At 45.3% G+C, this 24,965-nt stretch overlaps 1 protein-coding gene across 1 annotated transcript in view; it reads left to right on the top strand.

The window, feature by feature from the left end:
- The first annotated feature begins 2,239 nt into the window (after positions 1 to 2,239).
- The window catches only part of LOC144129609 (uncharacterized), an 85,981-nt gene continuing 63,255 nt past the window's right edge, over positions 2,240 to 24,965 (top strand). The window contains exon 1 of the mRNA XM_077663731.1: positions 2,240 to 2,531. Within this exon, the coding sequence (XP_077519857.1) occupies positions 2,240 to 2,531 (292 nt within the window). The remainder of the gene's footprint in view (positions 2,532 to 24,965) is intronic.

The following is a 24,965-nucleotide window of genomic DNA, read 5'->3' as shown; positions in this document are numbered from 1 at the left end:
AATATACATTATGTGAAAATACCGAATAGCCGGCTTAAAGGGAACGCAGTAAAAAAAGATTTAATATTTTAAAACGACCCGCCTTTGTGGCTCAGTGGTTAGCGCGCTGGCTACTGATCGGGAGTACCCGGGTTCCAACCCGACCGTGGCGGCAGCGTTTCGATGGAGGCGAAAAGCAAAAGGCGCCCTTATGCTGTGCGACGTAGTAGTAGCAGTAAGTGGTTTTATTAAAAAATAATAAAAAGGAAGGAAAAGATTTTTCCTAGCCCCGGCATCTGCCATCGATACTGAAGCACCTGAGCTAGCTGGGGTATCGAAAATAAAGGATAGCAGGCAGATTGGAGAAATGAAATGAGAGTGGCGAGGGGACAGGAAGAGAGGATAGGGGGAGCGGTAATATTCACAAACTATTTACGCACACGCGCAACAGCACTGTGTTGACTAGAACTGTAATGCGGCGCCCAATTGTTAATCGTCCAAGGTAGCACTCGCGGAGCGTTCGGTCACTGCGTGTAACTACCTGACGAACAACAGACGGGACGTCAAGCCCGTGTGTTCGAGGAATGCACAGAGGCTCACCAAAGTTCGCTCACGAGTGCGCGCACTGCCCTGCGGCCACAATAGCGTCTTGATGGAGTTTGGTAGTATGCCCTGAGCCCTATAAGCCGCGAGCATATCGCGACGAGCATCAGCGAACGAGCTACAGCGAAGGAGCAGGTGTTCTAGTGTTTCCACTGCAACGCATCCGTCACACACATCACTCGTCGCAATTCCGTGACGCTCCCGTCGTTCCCCGGGCCACACACAGCCAATGGGCGCGCGGAGGATCATTATACGTTGCGACCGCGTAAGTGCGCGACAGCCGGTGATGCAGTCGATGCGCTCACCTCCTGCGATTCATGTGCTTTATTACGCATGTGCTTATTAAATGTCTAATAAAGCATCCCCAGATGAACTACGCGTGTTGATTTAACTCAAAGTGTGCAGCTAACGTTCCAGCCAATTAATGAGTGCAGTATTTGCGAAAAGTGATCAGAAAGTAAGTTTGCTTCAAGTCAAATTGTGGAGCCTTTATGGCACCTTAAATACCAAAAGGTCTCGCAAGGTGAGGACAACAGTTCCACGTACCTATATTTGTTTAAAGCTTAATGGGTGCTATATTTGCTCTGCTCTGCAAAAACGAAATCCGAGCACCACCAATAAGATCGTCGGCCAAGCTCTCTTCGATGTAACAAAATTGATCCTTTCTTATCACCTCTGTCATATATACCTTACTTCGTGGGTGAACAGACAGGCTGTTGCTCGTAGTGTGAATGGACTGAAGATGCATGAAAACTAGCAAACAATTGCTACACAATGAGATCACAATGACGCATGTGCGAGACTAAAGAGAAAAATATTTTTTTAAAACATCGCCCGCAGGATCTCAGGAATAGATTGTTACGCCGCTTTAGCTGCGCGGCACGGCGCTGCCCACGGGGGAGAGGAGAAGCCTGAAGCCGGAGGACTTGGGCTGGGAGTAGCCTGACGCTGTCCGTTCCCTGTTCTGGGAACGACTCTAATTATTTATCGCAGACTTCAGTCTAGTCGCAGCCCGAGTCCTGGGCCTCCGCCTCCCCTCTCTCATGGGCAGCTCCGCGTCGCGCAGCTCAACCTGTGCAACAGCACACTGCACATGCCCCCCTTTTTTAAAGGTTGCCTAAATTATAGTTCCTGTCAACTGTACTCGCAATGACGCCTCATATTAAAGGAGTCCTCAACTAGAAAACATTAATCACGTGGCTCTCAGCGTCAAGAAAGTACTTAACTGAGCAACACACAGTTGATGGCTGAAAGGAAATTTCCGGAGCCCTTCACTACGGCGTCCCTTATACACTTAATCGTTTGGGGCGTTAAACGCCCATAAACCAGCCGTACCATCTTCTGCACACTCTGTGACGGCTTTTTGCGCTTTTTTTTATGACAGCGGCAGCATATTTTGTTATCCCAACTATCAATCATTTGCACATCGCAGAATACCAAATATATTCGCTTTTCTTACGCACATAGCCACCCCTCGATGCACCGCGTCCGCAAGCGCCACGGAGTCCTGCCATGGTCTTGCTGCTTCAGAAAGACGCCGCAGGATGCCGCCACCGTCGCTAGAACCACCGATCCCCGCTTCTGAGGGTGCTATCCGCCTGTGTCAGATATGATGTGGACAGTGTGGCAGCACGGCGTTCCAGAGGGCGTTTCCGAAATGGTTGTCTCGATCAACAGCAAGGCACACTCGTTCGACAGCTCCAGAGAGGCCGGGACTCCCATCTTACGGAACCCCGTCGACGTGTTCATCTCTGATATCGCGTCATACCAGTGGGATACAGAGCAAACGGACCTCCCCAACGACGAGCCGACTGACATTTTCCGCCACACCGTTGTAGCGTACGGCCAGTGCGCATACCTGTGGGGCGGCCCGTACATCTGGGCATTGAACAGCCTCCTTTACCGCTTCCACCTCAACACCCTGACATGGAGCCGTCTGCAGGTGTCCGGTGAGGTGCCGACATCACTTTACAGCAGGACAGCTTGCGTTGTAGGTAACCGAAAGTACATATTTAGTCTCTCGAACCATTGGTTAGATATGCGGGCCCTTGACCTATAGACACCATGGATTGGCATCGTTTTCCCACGAGTGTAGAGGCTCGGGTCGGCGCACCTACTTCACCACGTCTGCCAGTGGGACCCGCATCTACGTGCGGGGTGGGGTTGTAAGCGACTTCTGTCGGCATTCGCGACAAGTCGGTATAGTACTACCTAGAAACGACCACTTCGACCTGGGTGCCCCCACGCGCACAAGGCGTTCCCCCCGTCGCTCGGGAAGGGCAGGCAGTTTTCGTGTACAGCGCAGAGCTGTACATTTTCGGAGGGCTCAGTCTATTGCAGGGCACATACTGTGCAGACATGCACAAGTACGACCCCGAGTCGTCGTGCCGGACCGAAGTAAGGCCACGTGGCTCAGGCCCATCGCCGAGGTGGTCACACGGCTGCTTAAGTGCTGGTGAAAGAGTGTTTGTCTTTGGTGGGGTTGGTCCGGCACTCAACCAGGAGGATTGGAAGGCGCACGGAAGCGGACCGATCTCCACGTATTGCACTTGGCCCCGACGCAGCAGAACTTGTGCCTACTTGCAGTCATCGATGCCAGGCTTGATATAAGCAGATTACCAGCAATCATTAGAAAGAAGATCAACGACATCACTTCACACCCAACGTAGTCGATGGAAGATGCTAGATCTCAAGCCAATGAAGTGCTTTACACGAAGCAAGGGTGATGATGCGGCGATTGTTTAAATTTCGACGTCTCTGCTCACCACGGTAATAAACATTTATTTTGCTTAGAAACATCCGCTTTCTTCCCGATCTATTTTCGCATGAACAAGACAGTCGATAGTGTTCTCTTTATGTGCGTGTCTCGTAGGGGAGTTTCTTGTTTTTATTAGCGCGAGCTAATATGCCGAACGAAGGTGTATTCTCTGATATCCGTTCAACATTCTGGCGGTTTTTTCAAACGGCTTGCGATTGCGCCACTTGAGCCTCAAGCTAATGATCGGTTGTAGCTCGTCACGTAGCACTTTCTGGTGGTGCTTTCATTGCAGACTGCAGGTCGACCTGTTTGATGTGGCTGTGGGCGTGGATTTGAGCTCTAGGCCAGAAGAGCTTGAGAAAGCCCCAAACTTCTTACTTGCTTCCGCACTCCGGCTTTTAAAATGACGCTTGCCGTAAATGTGCACTCATCTTATAGCCGACAATGTTATATATCTCCGCTTTTTTCTAATTGCGAAGTGTTTCAGTGAAGATGAACCAGAATTTTTCAAAATAGGCTTTTTGAGGTGTGAAGGTGGTTCTGCAGCACAATAATCCTGTGTTGGCGATTATAAGAAAAGAGGTGAATAATAATAACTAGTTAGCCTTTTAAATAATTTCTAATAATTAACTTTTCAACCATGAGAATTAGTCGCCTGGTTGCAATTGGAGATTTGTAGCCGGTTGTTAGTAACCGCCATAGAACTTTTTATAATTTTGAAAACGCGATTGCTCTCTGCGCTGTGGCTTGACGATATTGGTGATTTCGACTATTTACTTGCACTGGAGGGGTTGCTGTGCCTGCATGCTCTTCGAGTGGGCATGGGTATTGATAATGAAATAATGACTAGTTAGAAATCTCTGAGTGCAAAGGGGTGTTTAAATGCAATAGCTAAAAAGTTATTTATCAGGAATGAGTTAACAGGCTAAATAGCTAACTTAATTCTTATGTTTTTTGACGGCTGCCTACGCAGGTATTACTGTGCTGCAGAAGCTGCCTGCGTGCCTCAAAATGTCCAATTTTGTAATTCCTGGTTCAATTTCGATGAAACGCCTGGTATATTCTGATAAACATTTTTAGATTACGTTAGCGCAAACAATTTTTGCCTCATCTGCGGAGGTGATTTCAATGTAGATGTCGCAGGGGATAGCACCTAAACTCAACGTTTTCTGATTACCCTTCAGTCGACTGGTTTCATGAATTTAATCAACACACCTACACGTGTTACACAGACTACTTCATCCTGTATTGATCTGCTCATTACAAATATTGAAACTATCGTCCACCAAGCTGGTACCATTACCTCAGATGTCAGTGATCACTGTCCTGTGTTTATGTTCTTTTACACAGATCCGAAATGTTGCAGGTGTTCTGAAACGCCAATTTACATTCAATACATATCAAATAGCGCTCTGGAAACATTCAAGCATGACATGAGTATTCACGATTGGTCCCACTTATACAAAATAAAAGACGCAGATGTTGCGTACACAAAGTTTATTTTCGAATTTATAACAATATACACCTTACATTTTCCTCTCAAAGAAATTAAAACCAAAAAAATAACAAAAACGTGGGTCACACCCGACCTATTAAAATGATAAAAAACAAGAATAAGCTCTACCAAGCTTTTCTACGTACTCGGTCGCCAGAAATTTTGATTACATTCAAAAGCGCAGGAAACAAACTAAACGCTGAGCTTAGACACGCCAAGCGAGCATATTATCAGCTAATATTTTCTGAACTAAACAGCCCAACGTAGTTTGGAAGCTGATAAGTGACGTTATGGGCCGCGGCAGAAAGAACGCTTCAGTCGGAAGAATAAACCATAAAGGAAGTGAGCTGTCAGGGAACGCACTTGCTGACTATTTCAATAGTCATTTCACGAATGTTGGAATTACAGTGAATCAGATACCCAATTCAGAAGCGCCGATAAAGACATGCGCCGACAGTCTTTTTCTTGAGCCTATCGACGAATTAGATGTTTACAGGACATTCATGAACTTAAACAATAGTAAGGCCTTAGACACAGATAACCTTCAAATAAAACCAGTTAAGTATGTTATAGAATTCATAGCTCCTGTGATTGGTCATATTTTTAACCTGATTCTAGAAACAGGCGTCTATCCTGTTGAAATGAAGAAAAGTAGGGTGAGCGTAATATTCAAGAGCGGTGACAGAGACGACACAAGCAATTATAGGCCAGTCTCTGTCATTCCTGTCTTTTCTAAAGGATTAGAGAAGGTGATATTCACTCGCATGTCTAAATTTTTCTATTGTAAGAATATTATATGTGACGGCCGATTCGGCTTCCGGAAAGGGCGATCAACAGAAACCGCACTGCTAACGCTTAAGGAGATTATTGTGCAAAATATTTAAGGAAACCTTTCCACTCTCGGCCTCTTTATCGATTTTAGAAAGGCGTTTGACTGCCTGAACCAAAATATTTTAATTTACAAGCTTACACTTAGTAGAATCCACGGAACACCTCTTGCTTTAACAAAGTCGTACTTAGAAAACAGGAAGCAGGCAGTGTGCGTAGATAATCAGAAATCCCGTTTTTTACCCGTGCAAAACGGTGCACCATAAGGCAGTGTATTAGGGCCTTTGCTTTTTAATATGTATGTAAATGATATCATGAACATTGATTCAAACGTAAAATTTATCATATATGCAGACGCAGCAGCATAATCATTTCGAGTCCTAATGTAGACGATTTAATTATTAAACGTAATCAAATACTTGACAAATTACACCACTGGTCCAATTTAAATTGCACTAGGATAAATCCTAAGACGTAACTAGTAATATTTAGAGCTAAAAATAAGATTGTCCAAACATCTTCTTCCAACACAGGCCAAAATCCAATTTGTCACGCACTGTTTGCTTCACATATCGACTACTGCGGTCTAGTATGGGCTACAACGACAAAAGGAAACATTGCAAAGATAGTTGCACTTCAAAGGAGGATCATGCGACATATTGCAAACCTTGATTACCTGTCTCCCACGCGAAGTGCTTTTATAAGCTACAACACAGATAGTGCTGAATATATGTATCCGTATCGCAGCTCCGCTCTTTTTACTTTTCCACTGTAGCTTTTCAGGATTTTTTATTGAATCTAGAATCTCTAAAAAGAAGACATGTTACACTATCCACGCGTAATGATGATGTCTGGGTCCGCCAGAAATTTCGAAATAATTATAAATTTCAGTCACTACAGCATAGTCTGCAATTTATTCTAAATGAGCATATATGTGTGATGAGTTGCGGTGTAAAAGAACTGAGAATGTATTTTCTATTCAAAGAATGAATGGCTATGCGTGTTTACCTTTTCATTTTGCAAGTGCTGTTTTTCATGAACATGTATGTATTCTATTTTTCTTTATATTTCTGTCTTCTTAACTTCTTTTGTTGGTATTTTGCTGTGTTCAAAACTGTAAGTACAGTTATTGTAGACACATTTTGAAATCATAAGTTGTTTAGTTAATAATTTAATTGAATTTCTGCTATTGTATAACTCATTGTTCTTTGCATTTCTTGATGTCAATTAATATGAACACTACCTGTTGCTGTAAACCACTACTGCCTTGTAGAAGGGGTCATGGGCCTAGTCAAGCTGTCGAGACAGCTTTTAGCTCTTAACCCTTTCCAGGATCCATTATTTCTGGAAAAATAAAGAATTGTATTGAAAAAGGACCCGGCCGCTATCTTTGTTGTGAACCTACCTGCTAGCTTTCATCGAAACTTGTGTAACAGATCGTATCATGTGTAGATAGATTGGAAGCAATCAGAAGCAAGCCAGAACAAGAATGTTTATCTCTAGACACCCCACTTTTACGCATGTGATACCTAACATGGCGCCCTGCGCATCTCAGATACATTCTAGAGGAGCCGTCACACGAACGCGACAAAAGTTGGCCGTGCACTTGATGGGCAACGCGATCTGATGTCGGGAAGCAGGCAGACAGGGCTATATGTGTTTGTATATATGCAACTGCGTGAACGCAAGCAGGAAGGACCTGGGTGTTCTGTGGCTTCCGGGAACCACTTCTGCGATATCGCTCCAGTTTACTTAGCCTAGCGTTCGGGGCTTAGACACCTTACAACTCTGATGTCAAAATTTGTATGGAAGGTCTGAATGTATGTCCTCCCTTTATAATCAATGCAGACATCATGCTCTCACCGATTAGGGATGTCTGAGACCAGCTGATATTTTTGAAGTTGCGTCTTTCTGGAAAGGAACCCTCTCTCCGACACCCGATGGGCCTAAACGACTGAAGATGCAGCGAAAAGCGACTCCGAAGGTCACGCGAGATGAAATGGCAGATTCTCAAAAGTAGTAGTTAAGCAAGCATGCAGACGCGTTTCGAAGTAGGGGCCCACGCATCGCAGTGAACTCGTCGTTTTTACTGCCTTTCTTCTGCCAGTGGTGACTGGCGTACAAAGCACTGCCTTCGTCTTGCCTAGCCTATGAAAACATGAATGGGCGATAAATTTGTACTGTTTATTTCAATTTGATGGATGGTCCTGGATTTTCTAAGCAAAACGGAATACTTCGGTATGTTGAAAAGGATGGCTCACTTTACTGAAACCAGATGGCATCACTCTTACTGGTGTTGTTGTTGCCGTCAGCTAACAGTGCCGATAAACTTGGTTTTTATGCTCCTTTAGTATAAAAAATGGTGATGTAATTGTCTGGCTTCTCGGCGGAAACCGAATCGCGCCTCAAGAGATAGGATGAATGTGGGAGTGAAAGAAGAGAAAGAGGGTGCCGTAGTGGAGGACTCCGGATAATAATTTCATCCACCTGGGAATCTTTAACGTGCACAGACATCGCAGAGCACACGGGCTCTCTAGCGTTTCGCCTCTGTCGAATCCCGGCCGCCGCGGGCGGGTAAGAGATGCCTTATTAGGGCCCAAAAAGAGGTTGTGCTCAGCGATTGTAAGCGTTCAGGCGCTATTCTAAAGATATTAACAAGATGTCAAAGCGTATCTCATTCTTCACTTTTGCAGTGTCTGAAGCATTAACGATCCGCTGATCGTGTGAATAGTTAATCGTCCGCCTCGCATCACACCACTGACATGTTTGGCATGCCCGAGCAGGTTTCCCGATTTCAAGTGCGGCTGATGAAAGCCGCAGTGCGGTGGGGCTCATCCCCTCTCTAAACACAACGAGCATAAGACATAATAATGCAGTTTTCGCATAGAACATTAACGACAACACTGCCATTAGATTTGAAAGCTTATGAACCGCACACCTTTGTACAGAAACCTTAATTTGAGATGTCTAACGCCCCGAGAATTATTCCTTGCACCATGGCTATTTTGGCGTGAGTAAAGAAAATAGTTGTGCACGTTGTAATCATTGCGCAGAGAAATATGTCTGCAGAGAGTGATTGACCGATTAGATGCCATGGGCTTCGAGGCAGATAACACGATTTCAAGAAATGCGAAAGCAGATTCCCTCTATCTTACTCCATAGAAATAGTGAAGTTCACAAGAAAAAATGACAGGCGTAGAGTGTCGATATGCAGGTGTTATTCGTCTGTCTTCTACAATGGCTAGCAACTTGCATAACCTGGAGGGTTTCTCTAAGCCATCGCAAAGGATGGCACATTCACATCCTACTGCTCCAAGCCTGTGCTTCGTCACTTCAGTAATAAATAAAATTTCGTTTGTGCTACCACTTGTTAACTTTTCGGAACATTTAGATTGTTCAATTAAATGTCGGTGGATACGTAATAAGTAGTACCTAATAGCTCACACTGAATATTTTTAGCCGATATTTGGAATTAAAAATCTTGCCGGCATTTTACACCATAAATTCCCTCCGCTTTGAACTTGGGCCTTATACATTTTCTAGAAATCTGAAAGATCCCGTTTAACTGATCGTTAAGTCAGAAAAAATTCACGAACTTAAAATATAATTGAATTCGCAGTTACCAACTATAACACTCCCCGTGAAACCAAAAACATACCAAAACTTTTAGAGGTCCTAATATATATAGCATGTATTTTATTTTTTTCTTTCAGAACACAAGAATAAAAGCCAGGTATTCGCTTGGCTGACCATATATAGAAAGATTTTAGAATTGGCTTTACATCCTACAACTGAAGTTATTAAGACAATTTTGGGACAAAACAATGAGGGCCGCTAATGAAATATTTTTGGGTACACGCCCCGACTGAAATAATGATAAGGTAAGGGGCCTTTATTCCAACGCATTCGGCGTGTCGACTGCTCGGTAATGAGCAGCTTATTATAGAGCTCTAAAACCTAATTACCCAGGGGAGCGATTTTTGCAAAGCTACTTCACTGGCTAATGGTTTTAAAGTTTTACTTGCTATCTAAGCACGAAAAACTGCGTAATCACTAAAATGTAAATATATATCGATCCTGTTCACCCACTTTGTGTGGAAAGAAACGTGAAATAGGTAAAATGGCTAAGTAAAGCTAAAAAACCTTACGCAGAAGTGTAACGCAGCTAAAAATAAACGTAGAGTTGTCCTAGTGCGTAACTATGACTTGTCCTCACTGTCAAATTTCGATATTCCTTCGACCAGAATTCCCTAGACATGGTATGCGGGAACGTGTTATGCGAGCTGTTCAACTATTACGGACTGGCAGACACATGAATGGAACTTTGGAAAGAATGCAGAAAAGCTTGTTTCCGGGGCCGCTGTAAATGAGCTTTCTTCGTTTTTCGATTTTTTTTTGTTTTTCCGCGTGTGTCGCATTCTTTCTAGGCAACTGTGTGCGTATGCTGTTCCGCTGTTTCTAACCACCATTTAAGGTACGGCGTTACCCTTTGCGTGTAAATACACCGTAATCGGGTGGTGTCAGTGCGCAGGCAATACGTCATGCAAGGCACTCGCGAATCGCTTTCTTATAGTCCGGCCACGTTTTCATTAACTTTGACCTCAGAAGTTGACAGAGATGTATGTTTTGTTCGTTTATTTTTGTGGCACATGAGCAGCTATGGCAATATCATGCGCCAAATATGAGGTTAAAATCTTAGCGCTGTTGCCTATCGCTTCACAATGTACCTGTGTTGCATTCACTTATTTCGTGTGTGAACGAAAAGTAGAGGAAGGACCGTCAGTAAGCCTTTTGCATTACGCTGGTCATAAAGCACAGGGAAGTCAGCAAGTGTGAAGGAAGTCTCAGTCCACTAGCCATCGCTTCAATAAGATGACTTCTCTTTGTCTGGACTATGCCAATGGCAAGTCATCATCGAGAATTGTTCTCTAGCGAATTGATGCTTCCTTTCCATCTGTTTTTATTTCGTGCCGTCAGCAATTTGATCTCTTCCCTATACTTTCTCAACCGTTGGTTTGTGGAATGACGCTTGCTCTAACTGTTATGTCATGAAACGATAGAAGTCGAAGAGACGTTCCACAGCTTTGCTAAGCTCCAAGCATAGAAAGCTGAATTTCGTATTTTACAGAGCAATAAAAGTATTTTAACCGGATTTTAAATGAGCAAACACGCAATATTCGTTTCGAGCTCAACGGCATTTTGTTTTCATATAGTGTAGAGATCAACCCTTCGTACTACCTCCACGAGGCATAATGAAATAATGATTGGGCTTAGAAGGTCCCAAATACTAATGAGAAAATGACAGCAAGATGTGCAGCACTGTAGCCTTTTTCATGACTAATGACATCGAGAACAAGGAGCACTCATAAAGAGCCTACGTGCTAAAGATGTTTCCTTTCTACTTAACGTTCTTTAAATTATGTCAGAATAAAAGGAGAGATGGATGCATCACAGAAGCGGACACAAATATGCAACAGCTAGTATACATACCAGGCGGAAATGACGGAAAACTCGACACACACAACGAAACAACTAGAGTTCGCAACGCAGCGGCGTCACCGATCGATTTTAGAGAGTAACCCCAAGAAACATATTACACAACGGCAAGCAGCGAATATGAAATAATGTAGCACGTCCAGAAATGCACGTCGACCAAATTAATTCCACCTGATAGAAATACTTACGTGCAAATGCAAACTTTTTTACACAATCCATAAAATGATCTCTGAAAAGAAGCATCGAAGGTCTCATCTTCCTATCAGGTTGTGATTGCGGAATAGACTTGTTTACGTCTGATGATGATGAAATAACTTTATTTGCACCCGTCAAGGAATCAGAGGGCGAAAAAGACGAGTCTTGACCGCCGTCATCTTCCTCCCCTTTCAGCAGGCTGGGATCCCTTGGGATTCAGCGGTGTCCAGGGCCAGACGGATGACTTCTTTTTGTTGTTCTTCTTTCTGGCTGACCATTAAAGCCTCCCAGGACTCTATATTCCTGTCTGGTTAGTTGTGGCTAGGGCATGTCCACACCATGTGGATCATGTCTGCTATTTCATTACACTGTTTACACCTGGGGTCTTGGATCGCCGGATGCCATCTGCTTAGTGCGAGTGGGTTCGGAAAAACTCCCGCCTGTAACTTTCTCCATATAACCTCTTCCTTTTTGCTGAGGCCCTTGCATGCTCCAGGTAATGTCTGTCTTCCTAATCTGTAATGGTTAAGAATATCTTGGTACGTGTTCAGCTCCTCGCTCGTCTGAAGGGACTCTCTACTCGACGAGACCGCATTGGGGTCCCGGTGTGTGAGTCCTCGGGCCAAGGCGTGCGCTGTCTCGTTTCCCCGGAGGCCCTCGTGGGCCGGAGTCCAAACAAGGTTAATTAGTTCTGCCGGTGTCGGGCCGGCTGTGAGAATTTTGACTGCTTCGACAGATACCCTGCCTGCGTTGTAGTTGCGGATAGCTGATTTGGAATCTGTTATAATCACCCTAACATTCCGTTGAGTTAAAGCCAGCGCAATGGCTACCTCCTCAGCCGCTGTTGCATCACTCTGTTGGGTGCTGCAGCACGAGACTCGGTCTCCGCCCTCCCTGGTCGCCAGGGCTACGAAACCCGTTATGCCTTCATATTCCACCGCGTCCGTGTAAACCACGTCCTGTCTATTGGCTAATTTTTTCTGCAGAGCTCTCGCTCTGTCCTTTCGCCTACCCTCATGGTGTACCGGATGCATATTCCTTGGGAGTGGTGGGATTCTGATTTTGTTCCTTATGTCTGTTGGGATATTCTCCGTGTGTTTGAGCCGCGCTCGAGGTTCGAAGCCTAGCTTTTCTAGTATTTTTAGCCCCGAATGGCTGCGTAGAAGTCGTTGTTGTTGCGCTACTCTGGTAGCCTCAATGAGCTCGTCTAGGGTGTTTGAAATCCCCATGTTCAGAATTTTCTGGGTGGATGTGTACGGGGGGAGCCCCAGAGCGGTTTTGACGCCTTTCCTAATTAGGATTTCAATCTTGTTTTTTTCTGCTTTGGCTAGCCGTAGGTATGGTGCCACGTATGTGATTCTGCTGATTACAAATGACTGAACTAGTCTTAAGAGGTTCGTCTCCTTCATACCCGCGTGTTTATTTGCTATTCTTTTGAGTAGCCTACACGTCTGGCTTACACTCGATTCGAGTTTTCGTATCGTTTCGGTGTTCTTACCATTTGTCTGTATCCTAAGACCCAGTACTCTAATCATCTCCACTGATGGTATTTTGTCCCCGTTTACCGTTAGCGTTATCCCATGTTCATGGGGCTTTGTTCGTCTCTTTTGTGGGCCGAGGAAGAGCGCTTCAGATTTCTCGGCAGAACATTTGAGTCCTACTTGTTTTAGGTACGACACAATTTCCTCGATCGCTCTTTGGAGGGTACCTTCGATGTGCGCGTCACTGCCTCTGGTAACCCAGAGGGTGAGGTCGTCCGCGTATATTGTGTGGTTGAGCCCTTCTATACGCGTCAATTTCTGTGGTAAGCCAATCATTGCAATATTGAAGAGTGTCGGTGATAGGACCGAGCCTTGGGGAGTACCTTTGTTGCCCAGCCTTATGCCTTTCTCTTCCTTCCCTCCTAGGCTGATAGTAACTGTTCTGTTTGAAAGAAAGTCCTTCACGTAGTTGTATACCTTTCCCCCTACATTTAGAGTTTCTAAGCGTTCTAGTATGGCTGCGTGGTCAACGTTGTCAAAAGCTTTGGCCACGTCAAGGCCGACTATTACTCTGGTATCAGCTGTTTCGTTGTCTAGCACTTGTTCTTTAAGTTGAAGCATAACATCGCATGCAGAAAGATGTGTCCTGAATCCGATCATTGTGTCGGGGTAAAGCTTTTGTTCTTCTAGGAATCTGTTTAGCCTCGTTTGAATAACGTGCTCCATTAGCTTACCTACACATGAGGTAAGCGAAATGGGCCTCAGGTTTTCGAGACTTAGTTTCTTACCTTGTTTTGGAATAAGGACTAGGTTGGCCTCTTTCCACGAAGGTGGTATTCGGCCCTTGTCCCAACATTCCTGCATGTACGCTGTTAGGTTTCTAATTGATGCATCATCCAAATTCCTCAGCATGCGATTGCTGATTCTGTCTGGACCTGCCGCAGTTTTAGTTCTGAGTCTGTTCAACTCCGCCCTAACCTCTCCGATGGTGATGGGCCCATCTAGAAGAGGATTCTTTGCGCCCTTGTGCTCGGGGAGGGGTGTGGGTGGTGTGCACCTCAAGTACCTGTCCCTCACTTCAGAGATTAGTTGATCGCTAGTGCCTTCGTATTTATATACGAGTTTCTGTAGTTGTTGTCGTGCCTCATACTTTGTCTTGTCCGGGTCTAAGAGATGTCTGAGCATTTTCCACGTGTTGGCTTTGCTGATTCTGCGGTCCATCTGCTCGCAGATACTACCCCAGTTTTGTCTGGTTAAGTTCAGCGCGTGCTCCTCGATATCTCTATTCTGTTTGGCTAGGAGCTTACGTATGTTTCTGTTCCCCTTGTTTTGAGCAAGGTTTTCTTCTAGCTCCCTTTTCTTGTGCCACAGGCCTATCATACGCCTGTCTACCTCCTCTTGCGTTTCGTCTGCTTCCACCTCTTCGGTGGCTTCTTTAACTGCTGCGAGAAGGTCTGTGCCCCAAGGTTCTATGTCCCTGATTGCGTCTCGGGTAGGAAGGTTCGCCCTGAATAGATCCCAATTTACCGCTGCGACCTTTTTGGGTCTCGGTGTGGGCGGTCCGTCTTCTACCACAATCTCAATAATTTTGTGGTCGCTTCCTAGGTCCTCCCCCGTGTTACACCACCTTGCCGTGATTTGGCCTCCGGTGAGTGTTAAGTCAGGTGTAGTGTCCCTACTCACGCTATTGCCCTGTCTTGTTGGTTTGATGGGGTCAGTGATCAAGATGAGCTCATTGTGGAGAATGCTGTCCCAGAGTTCTCTGCCCTTGATTTGCGTATATTTGTATCCCCATGCGGGATGATGAGCGTTAAAGTCCCCGACAATGACGATGGGGTTTTTGCCCGCTATCTGTTTCGTTTTTGCGAATAGCCTGTCGAAGCCGCAATCCTTTCTCTGTTTCGGAGAGCTGTATACGTTTAAGACGAATAGGCTTTTCTCTCTCCGCTTACGCGGTATCATTTCGATTAGAGTGTGATCTAATTGGACTTGCCATGTCTCGTGCTGCAGCGCGGTAACGTTGCGTTTGACAAGGGTGGCAACCTGCGTGTTGTCCCCTCGGCCCGGGTACGATTTGTAACCGGGCAGCTTCGCGTTTTTCCCGCACTCTTGTAAAGCTATAATTTCCGGTTTGTCTCCGTTTGCAAGGAACGATTGTAAAACGGCCCGTATACGCAGAAAGCCCCTACAGTTCCACTGCCAGATAGTATTATTGTTCTTTGGCCAAGGCATTTTTGGTTGCTTGGAATTCCGCGTATATCCATTGGTCCCTTTTCTCAAATTCCGCCGTGAGAGCAGCGTCTCGCTTTGCAAATTCTACTCTGATTGTTTCTGTGACTTGTTTCATGAATTGCATTAGTGTTCCGTTCAGTAGTTTCATGTCCTGTTGTTCTTTGTCGTTTAGTTGTTCGAATTTGGTCTCAAGATCCGACTCTTTGGTACGTTTCTTTTTTGAAGGGGGTTTTTCAACCTTCTCTGTCTCAACCTCTCTATCCTGCTCCACTTGCATAGGCGCCATTACCTTTTCCTGTTGCGGTTTGTTTTCCTCGGGTTGTTTAGCTGTCGTTTCTAGCATTTTGATCCGCTCTTCTTGCTTCTTAATATAATCAGTTAAAGTCTTAATCTGATCTGCCTGCTGTTTAATAAGTTCTTTTAATTCTTTAACTGTCTCGGAGTCCTGGGAAACTTTAGCTGGCCAGCTCACCTTTGCAGCTTCCTCCTTGCGTGGCTGTTGCTGTCCGGTTTGTAGCCGGGGGAACGACTCTGACCGAAACCTCGTTCTGCTGCCGGATCTATAACGGGAGCGGCTGTTCCTTCGGTCTTCTTGCTTCGCTTCTTCAGCCTCCTGTTTGGCTTCCCATTGGCGTTTCTTGACAATATAAGGGGTGCGAAAGAGATTTTTGCACCTCTTGTCCCCGGTGTAGTGTTCTTTGCCACATAGTTGGCACTGCGGTGTACATTGGTGCCCCTCGGGGGGCGATGTCATGCCAAAGCCACGGCACTTGGTCACCTCACTGTCGCAGACGTCCGAGCGGTGGCCAAGTCCTCCGCACTTGTAACAGACCTCATAGCGTTTCTTGTATAGAAAGCACTTGAAAGTGATTCCGCTCAAGACTACTCTGCGTGGTACTTTCTCTTCTTCAAAGGTGATTAGGAAAGATTTAGTCTTCCCCATTCTTCGTGCATCTATGACTAGAGGGTTGAATCCGTTAATGTTCAGTCCTTCTAGTACATACTTGTGTGTGTATTCCACATCAATTCCATGGATGACTCCTCTGCCGCAACTCTCTGGTGCGTTCATGTAGGTGGTCACACCGCGTTCCTTGTCTCCGATCTTGACAGTTTCAAGTTTCTCCACCTTCCTCGCGTTTTCGTAGCTAGGCGAGTGGTAGGTAATCGTTCCTTGCTTGGCGTTTATAGCTAGTCTGTCCTTCAGTGCCTCCTCGTCCTTGATTCCGGCGTTCTCCCTGATGGCCGCCGCAATTCTCATCTCGGTGGTGCTCTTCAGCATTGTGAGTCCTTCTTTGGGACGCAGAACTACTTTCCATCCGGTCGCTGGAAGTCTCGGGAGGTCTGAGGCTATTGAACGTTCAGCGAGTTTCCGTCCCGCCTCTCTGTAGGCTCTCGTGTCGCTGCCGTCGGTCGTCGCAGCAGTGGCGGCGTTTGCTGCCGCCGCGTCTCCGGCACCATGTTGGTGTCCTAGGTGGCGTTCGTTGTTCTCCAATTTTTCCGCTCGCTTCTTCAGTCGCATAATCCATTCTTCTTTTTCGGTTTCTTTGGGGTCGATGTCGGTTCCCACCACCGCCACTTCCATCGTCATCGTGGAGCCGGGCGCGGTCGGCGATGGCGGGAGCTCGCCGGTCGCCGCCTTCCCGGTCGAAGTAGGCCTAGTAGCGTGTAGCGCTGGCGAACTTGGAGTGACGATATAGGCTTTAAAGATGCACTTACAGGCACAAATTTCGTATCCTCGGGTTGCTTGCACCTTAGGAAACAGGTTTCAAGGACATTTACGGTCAACGTAGGAAAAATCCGCCATGAAATCACTGATTTCGCGGAGCCGACGTGAACGCGTCCGTACTCCTCGACGCCCCCTGGCGGTAGCCCTGTTTACGTCTGCAAACTCCCTGAAGGAAGTGGTTGCGCGCTTTCCCCTGAAGGTGGCAGACGTCTTCTCATTATTTGCTCTGTCTCCCTCGACACATCGATCTGCTAGCAGTACACAGAAAGAACAATAGGAGAAAGACTAAAAATAAGAACACGCATTTTGCAGCTGTGCATCTCGGCAAAGGTTGAGCTGAAGGATAACGTCGAATATTTTTAATATATCTTGCTCAGAATTTTCGGGGTGAGAAAAAATTGATTAATGCAATCAGGTCAAATGTGAATACTGATTGCAAAACTATGCGTCCAGTGGCTGAAAAAAAAAGAAAAGTGCCAGCCGGGCAGACAGATATCCTGCCCAGTATTGCATTCATCGACACAAGTACAAAAGTAAAGAAAAAAGTGAACAGGAAATTAAGTAAAAATATAGGTTTTGCGAGCAACTGAAACGTTCGGGTGCAGATGAAAACGACGCCTAAAATTTCATAATTGTCGCTACTTACTGGTGACTATTCTAAAATAAGACAATACAAAAAGAAAGTTAAACATCCGTTAAGAACAGGTTTAATTTTTTTTTCAGAGTAACTAGCATTTTTTAGGAATTTCGTTCGTTCCGTTGCCGCGCGATGTCGTTATATACCATAGAAAATTGTAATAAGTAAAGTAACAATAACTACCAGAAGCATAAAACGTCGCCGAATTTTACAGAAGCGCACGTGCCTGAATTTCTGTGAACAATGTATTTTATCGCGAGAGCTTAAGTGTCGTCTTCTGTGAAATTTTTTTCGTCGTCGTCATCAGCGGTGGCAGCTTCACCCGTGTTCTCTACAAAACCACAACACTATATCCCATAACTCCTAATAATGCAGACAAATTTTGACGGGTTTTATAGAAAAGAAGTGTGCAACGACGCTAAAAGCAACGTGATATTTTATCTCTCATTCTCAGCTTATATTAAAGCCTCTACTGAGGGCTGAAAATTAATCGCCATCATTCTGTATAGTATTTGTGAAATCATGAGAACTTAATGGTCCCGGATATTAACCAGAAGCCTTCCTTCTGCTGCCGTATAACCGGACAATACGAGGGAGTAATGTAATGTAGGCGTAGGCGCGTGCTTAAAGCAAGAAAAGTTTAGATTAATAGGGCACTCGAAAGAGGCAGACTGATGAAATTTAGTGACAGTAAAATCATTCAATCCTGCTCGAAGCCAAAGTTTGATAGAACTTCCCTCATTGGTATGACCGGACTGAAGGAACATTTTTTCTTTTTGTATTCCACCAGGCACACTATTGCACAATGGAAGGCGCTAATGAATTGTGTAAAATGGAATGCAAGTCTGAGAAAAAATTTTTTGGCAGTCTTTTATTCATCGCTTAAGATGGGCTTGATGACAGCTGACATGTTTCCTGTGTTTACGGGTGGAGGTCTTGACAGGCGCTGATGGAGCCCACTGTACTACAAGGTCTGCCACACCCAAAGATTGTCAGACGGTAGCAATCGGCGTTCGTACTGTGAGGTCTGCAGAAACAGAAAGGCAGACGTAAATCCAAACACTGTTTGTCCTTCTTCTTGTGGTTATCCTTGTTCCCGTTCAACTGACAACCTGTACATGCACCAACAAGTGTGACATTACACCCTGTAAAAACTTGTTTCGTTAACCTGAACCAGACGTCACGCTTTTGTATGAACTTGAGAAATGCTGCAACAGTTTACTTCATACAAACCAGGAGACAAGAAGAGAAGGGTGTGGGTCAAGAGTAAAAATGTCAAGAGGGTTAAAGGGAGTACACGCACAAGGTTTCAGGATGTCGGCCTTTTTGTCTTGAAAGAGAATGAGCTCAAAACACCAGTGCGCTGCGTGAATAACTAATTACAAATGATTCTCTGCACGGAGTTTAGTTCTCGGTCACGCCAGCGCTGAAGTGCAGCTTGACGTCACAGTCGTCCGGTCAACCTTGACTACCACATCTCTGGTGACGTCGACGTCACGATCACGCTCTGGATGTTGCTCTGAACTACTACTGGGTTCTAGGACGCCACTGTAATTGGGGCAAGTGCATCTTGACGCCACTTGATGTGGGTGGAAATGCAGAGTGACTCCGAGGACAGCATTCAAAATTAAATTATGTTCCACTCTACGCCTGCCAATGAAACTTGCTAGATGGCACCTTCATACGACCGTGAGACAAATCACACCGTTTGTTTGCGTTCAAAATTTCCTGTTGTGCTCCTTTACAAGAGGAAATCGTAAAATGGGTTTTGAGGAAAGAAAATGACGCAGTAGCTGTCTCACATATCTCCGTGGACACCGCAACTGCGCCCTAAGGGAAGGAGTGAAGGAAGAAAGGAAGGAAGAGGTGCCGTAGTGGAGGACTCTGGAAATAATTTCGACCACCGGAGATCTTTAACGTGCACTGACACTCCTGCTCAGTGGACGAGCGCCTTAAGCACTGTGCCACCGCGGCGGGCTTAACAAGAGGACTCTTAAGATCTGTTTCCCTGCATGAGAGAAGAGGAAAGGCCGGGAAGAGGAAAATGCAAGAATATCGATAAAGGATGCAGGTAAAAGAAACAAACTATCGCGTCGACACGACGCCTTAAGAAGCAGAACAAAGCCTCGCAGGCCTTTAAAGACGATGACTTCTACTGTCATCATGCGAGGATTTTCATATCCTGATGCGAGCGGTTCTCTACACAGCTTAGGGATTGATATGCAGGGGAATGCACGGAGTAAACTCACGATACAGCAGCGAACACCAACATGTCGACACAGCGTGTGCGTTCATGCGTGCTTGCGCTCGTTTATCGACGCCGCCAGATGTCTTCATTTCTATAAATGCAGCAACCATCTATTGGACTTTCGGGGCTGGGATCTAGGGGCTCTCACCCATGTGGCGAGGGCTCCTTGTCACCGAGGGTATATGTTGCTAAACCATCGTCGGCGCTGCAAATGACGCGGTTGTTGCGACGCGCGTCCTTTCAATCTTCCCTATCTTTTTCAACTCTCCTACTGTCTGCACGTGGCAGCGATTGTGGCTCAGCTTGATCCAGTGGGCAGGCTCTGTGCCCTTTCCTTTTTATTCTTCCTGCAGTCGCATCAATAACAACATGTCTACCCTATAAAATAACTCGCGCAATAGGACGGGGCTTTTGAAAAGAACAAGTACGTACCGAAGGTTATTGATCAAACTCAAAGCGCGCTTATTGGTGCACAACAAATTTCTTTCTCAGAAGGCCTTTATTCTTTCTATCTAAATATAACACTTCGCGATAACCGCTGCCAACACACACCGCATGTATTTTGGCTCATTCTCTCGTTGAGTAGGAGACTTAAGTGATTTAAGGTTACTTTTGTCGTGTGTCAATCGGGTTGAATGTTCCTAGACTAGAATGTAATGATCGTTTAAGAAATAGAAAAGAAATTATTGTCTTTACGAAAACATTTGGTAAGGGACTCATTAGTACGCCATCCGGACTAACGTACGAAAAATAAAACAAGAAATAGTTGGGAGCACGAATATATCCGCATAAGTTGGCGCAGGGATTAGACATTTTTGTATTCCTAAAATGCGTGAACACTCATACACATTCCAGTGACGACACCCGTGCTCTGAGTGGTGTGAGTGCATGGTATTGGAACCTAGGTGGAAAATATTATTACGCATGCCCAGAATTTTGTGAAAAAAATTTGAATATTCAAAATGTCTAAGGCACTGTTACAGAAATTCTAAAGGTAATCGTTCATTCTTCCGATGCACAACAGAATCTTTCTCTTAAAGTTTTTTTCATCTCTCACACCTAGCAGTTATGACTGCGATAGAAAACTGCTGTCGAACATTCTTGACGATACCAAAACGTTAAGATGCAAGAAATGTAATCCTGCCGTGGTGAGATCCGCCGAAATATTGATGATTATAGTAAAATCTTGGAATATGTGAAAAAATTGCGTTCGTAAAATCCTTCCCGTTGATAAAAGCTTTTGTCCAGAATTGCTGGCTCTGTATTTTTCCTCATTTTACTCTCTCTCTCTCCTTCCTACCGCAGTGTCCTTGTGATTTACTTCATCCTACTACGACGATGATGAAGACAATGTACTGGCTAAAGGACAGAGAAACAATTCCTTCTCTTTTGACGTGCCTCGCTCTTAGCGTTCTTATTTCACCATGCATTGCCAACTCACCCAGTGACCACAGATGTTGAGGGAAAGAACGTCTGCCCCTTCCTTCCCGAACTTTCCCTTTTCACCTGCGGCTCTCCCTATCTTCGTGTCCGTGGTGTGGCGCTGCATGCACCGAGCGTCACCGCACGCAGCCTCTGCAACCAACGCACGCGGCAGTCAGGCCCGTGGCAGCGATCGAAGAGCCGAGCGCCTCTCCGCTCCATTCTCGTCACTCCCTGTGGGAACTTTCCCTGTGCCAAGAAAAACAGCTAGAAAAAGTCCGGTGGATTATATATACTTCGAGCAGCATAGTTCGGTGGATATACTGAAGGAGCAATGCGCTCAAGTTGTATAATCTATACTCCCCATTGGAGACTTGTTTTTCTTGCAATTGTTTGGATTTGCGAGCATCCAGGAATCGTTGGCGAAGCCCGGACTGGTGAGTGTGAAAATGTTTTTCTAATAATTTTTTCCAAGTTTGTTAAATTGGTCGCCATCTACATTTTTTCTTGGTGCTTCCATTCGATAGCTAATGAGATTGCAGAATGTCACTGCTAATTGGAAGAAAATTCAAATTATCAAAAGAAAGAAGCTTACGAGAGCAGAGACTATGCCAAAATTGTGATAGTGAATCAGTTACTGTTTTCCAGCAGTCCCTGTTTAATTTAGGCAAAAGGGAAAGACGCACATTAAGAAGGAAAGATCCAGAGGTCGGCCAGTGTGAGAACTGTCTACGGCGCTACCCTGTATTGGGGAAGGGGGAGGTGAGAAGAAAGGACACGATGGTTGGCAAAGCAGAGAGAATATAGATAATTGTGCACACCATCAATGTCGGATCATGGCCATGTGTCGAATCTTTGTGGCGCTTTAAAATTGAAGAAACGCCCAAACTACCTGTAGAGGTTTGCAAGCCTTCGGCCAAGTCCCTGATATTCCGTCGGCTAAAAATATTCTGGTGACGAAACACGCCGCTGCAGCGGCTTACACCCGCCTTTAGTGCGCATAAAAAGCGAAAACTACCATAATACAGTCCAGAGTATTAGGGATGTGCCAAAAGCCGCTTCTACAGTCTTCTCAACTAATCAGATGAAAGTGCGCGTGGAAGCCGTTGTTAGTGCAAATCTAAGCACAACGGTGCTGCGGCACCCCCTTTCCTTAACCTTGTATATATTGACAGTATATCATAAAAAACACTAAAACTTGCCCTTCCACAACAGTCATAACGAAACAGAAGGCAAATGTATAAAAAACTGCCGCTGCACAAGAAAAAAGAACGAAAAGAAAAAAACGCGGTGCATAGGTGGATCTAACGGGGGCCTATGCGAAGGAAGATTTTAAAGGGCGACTGGTTTCCTCCAGTGGAAATTATGCTCTACTGAGCAGTCAAGCAGCCCTTTATTTCTGCGACTAAAGTTCAGACAGTGCATTCTACATTTTAACAGCCCTTCTCACACACCTCTTTTAAGGAAAGAAAGAGAAGGACAACATCGCTTCATAATTCAAGCTTTTCAGCACTGTGCACGGCTATGCACCCACGTTTGATGCCCTTCATTTTACGCATATTTTTGATAGGCTTCTTTGGAGTGTCGTCGTACGGACTGCGGTGTTATTAATAGCCGCCGCAAAGTGTAGCCTTTTTACGATCGAGGCAGTCTATCTTTTTTCGTGTCTCTCCTTTATGCAGGCTGAAAGACAAAAGGCAATATTATGGAAAGAATAACACTTTTCGGTCTTCTCATTTGCTTAGGTTAGATATCCGTATTTTTCGCACATCTGCTTGCCTTTTGACACCATGGGAGCTCATGACCTTTGATGGTCATGAACGAAGCCAAGTTGCGCGCAGTACTATCGACCACAAGGAGAACATTCTCAATAGCGTCCACTTCCCGGCATGCCTGGATAGAATTTGTCATTAAACACTGAAGTAGTGGAGTTATCAGTTCCGAGACGCCAGGTATGCGAAGTCCTTGACATTGACCCTAAGAATGTGCCCTAATCATATATCCTACTCAAAACAAAGACTTCTTCCTAAGTATACAGTGCCCGCTGTATAGCTTGTCAGTATGTGTGGGGCGCGTTCAAGTCCTGAAATTAGACAGGCGCGCCATGAATTTCAAGTTGACTCAGTGCTTGCGCTGCATCAACCTGCGGTAAATTCTGGCATCATAGGAATCGCGCTGTGAGCTTGACGTGTTTAAGCGAAGTACACCGGAGAGGCTATGTATTTTGTCGCTATATTGATGTAGCGTGATCTGTCTCGGACCTGTACCTTGAAGACCATGTGCTCTCTGGCATCTAACTGCGCAGGGTGATGCAAATCAGCTCGTCTCATACGACTCTAACCATTTGCCGTTACTGCCTCTGGCGCTATCCTTGAACTGGGAACTGTGCCTTAGCGACCCGAAGAAATCTACGTTATAAAGCGTTGCTCCCTAAGTTAATCCAGCAAAAACATATCTTGGGTATTCAAATCAGGTGGCTCAGTGGTTAGGGCGCTCGGCTACTGATCCGGAGTTCCCGGGTTCAAACCCGACCGCGGCGGCTGCGTTTGGATGGAGGCGAAACGCTGAGGCGCCCGTTTGCTGGGCGATGTCAGTGAACGTTAAAGATCCCCAGGTTGTTGAAATTATACTGGAGCCCTCCACTTCGGCACCTCTTTCTTCCTTTCTTCTTTCACTTCCTCCTTTATTCCTTCCCTTATGGCGTGGTTCAGGTGTCCGCCGATATGTGAGACAGATACTGCGCCATTTCCTTTCCCCAAAACCAACTTTCAATCTTTTTTGTAATCGCGGATGTAAACCATTAGGGTTTATCATCAATTTCTCGATATTAAACTGATTTTCAAACTATTAGCACACGGGCTGGAAAGCCCATAATGTGTCATCCACCGAAATAAAACGCGCGTTGTTCACAAAAATATGCTCAGGGTTTAATAAATTTAAGGCGCATGTAAAGCTTCTGGATCACAAAAGAAAGCTTCTGGTAAAGTAAAATTGAGTGAGATGCATGAAAGTGTGTCTTCCCCAAGAGCCATGCTGAGATGGCGTGATAACTTACGTTCTCTTCGTGGAACTATGAGAAATGTACTAAAGCACTAGCTAGACATGTAAAACCCACTCCCCCCCCCCCCCCCACCCCCCGTTCCCACCACAACGTTTTAAAAGTACCCACACCTAAACAAAGCTTCCGTATGAGGCCTTCAATTCATCATCATCAACATAATTGCGCCCGCTGAAGGACAAAGGCCTCCCTTATATCCTCCCAATTATTCCTATCCTGTGCCCACTGTGACTACCTCATCCGTGTAAACGTCCTAGTCTCATCTACCGAGCTGACTTTCTGTTGCCCCATGCTACGATTGCCTTCTCTCGAAATCAGGCCGTTGCCCTTAACGACCGTCGGTTATCAAGCCTCCGCATTCAACGCCCTGCCCAAGCTCATTTTTTCTTTATTTCCAAAAGAATATCATTAACTAGCGTTATTTCCTTTACGAAATCACCAACGTTAAACCTATAATTTTCCTTGCTAAAGCTCACAGTTTTTTCCACATTTCAAGTTCAGTCCTTTTCCTTACGCTTCATATTTTTACCACAAGTGATGACCACTAAGATACTGTTATCCCACACTTTCACCTTGAGGTTTGCTGCCAAAGAACGGGATGCGGCAGTAACGCACCCTGTTTTGCGTCAACAGTTTTCTCGCTTCCTCTGCTGAGTGCTGTATAAAACTAGCAACAGAGGACAAGAGCACGGCCGTGCTCACCGCACCGAGATAAAGCCTATGTCTTCATTAGGCACAACCCAATTGGGAAATTTTGTGCGATCCTTTCTTATATTCTCCACTATGTCATTATCCTTTTCCTCCTTG

This window comes from Amblyomma americanum, chromosome 4 (assembly GCF_052857255.1).
Source record: "Amblyomma americanum isolate KBUSLIRL-KWMA chromosome 4, ASM5285725v1, whole genome shotgun sequence".
Lineage (NCBI taxonomy): Eukaryota > Metazoa > Arthropoda > Arachnida > Ixodida > Ixodidae > Amblyomma > Amblyomma americanum.
The sequence above is the reverse complement of the archived record's forward strand: the minus strand, read 5'-3'. Positions and strand labels throughout refer to the sequence as shown.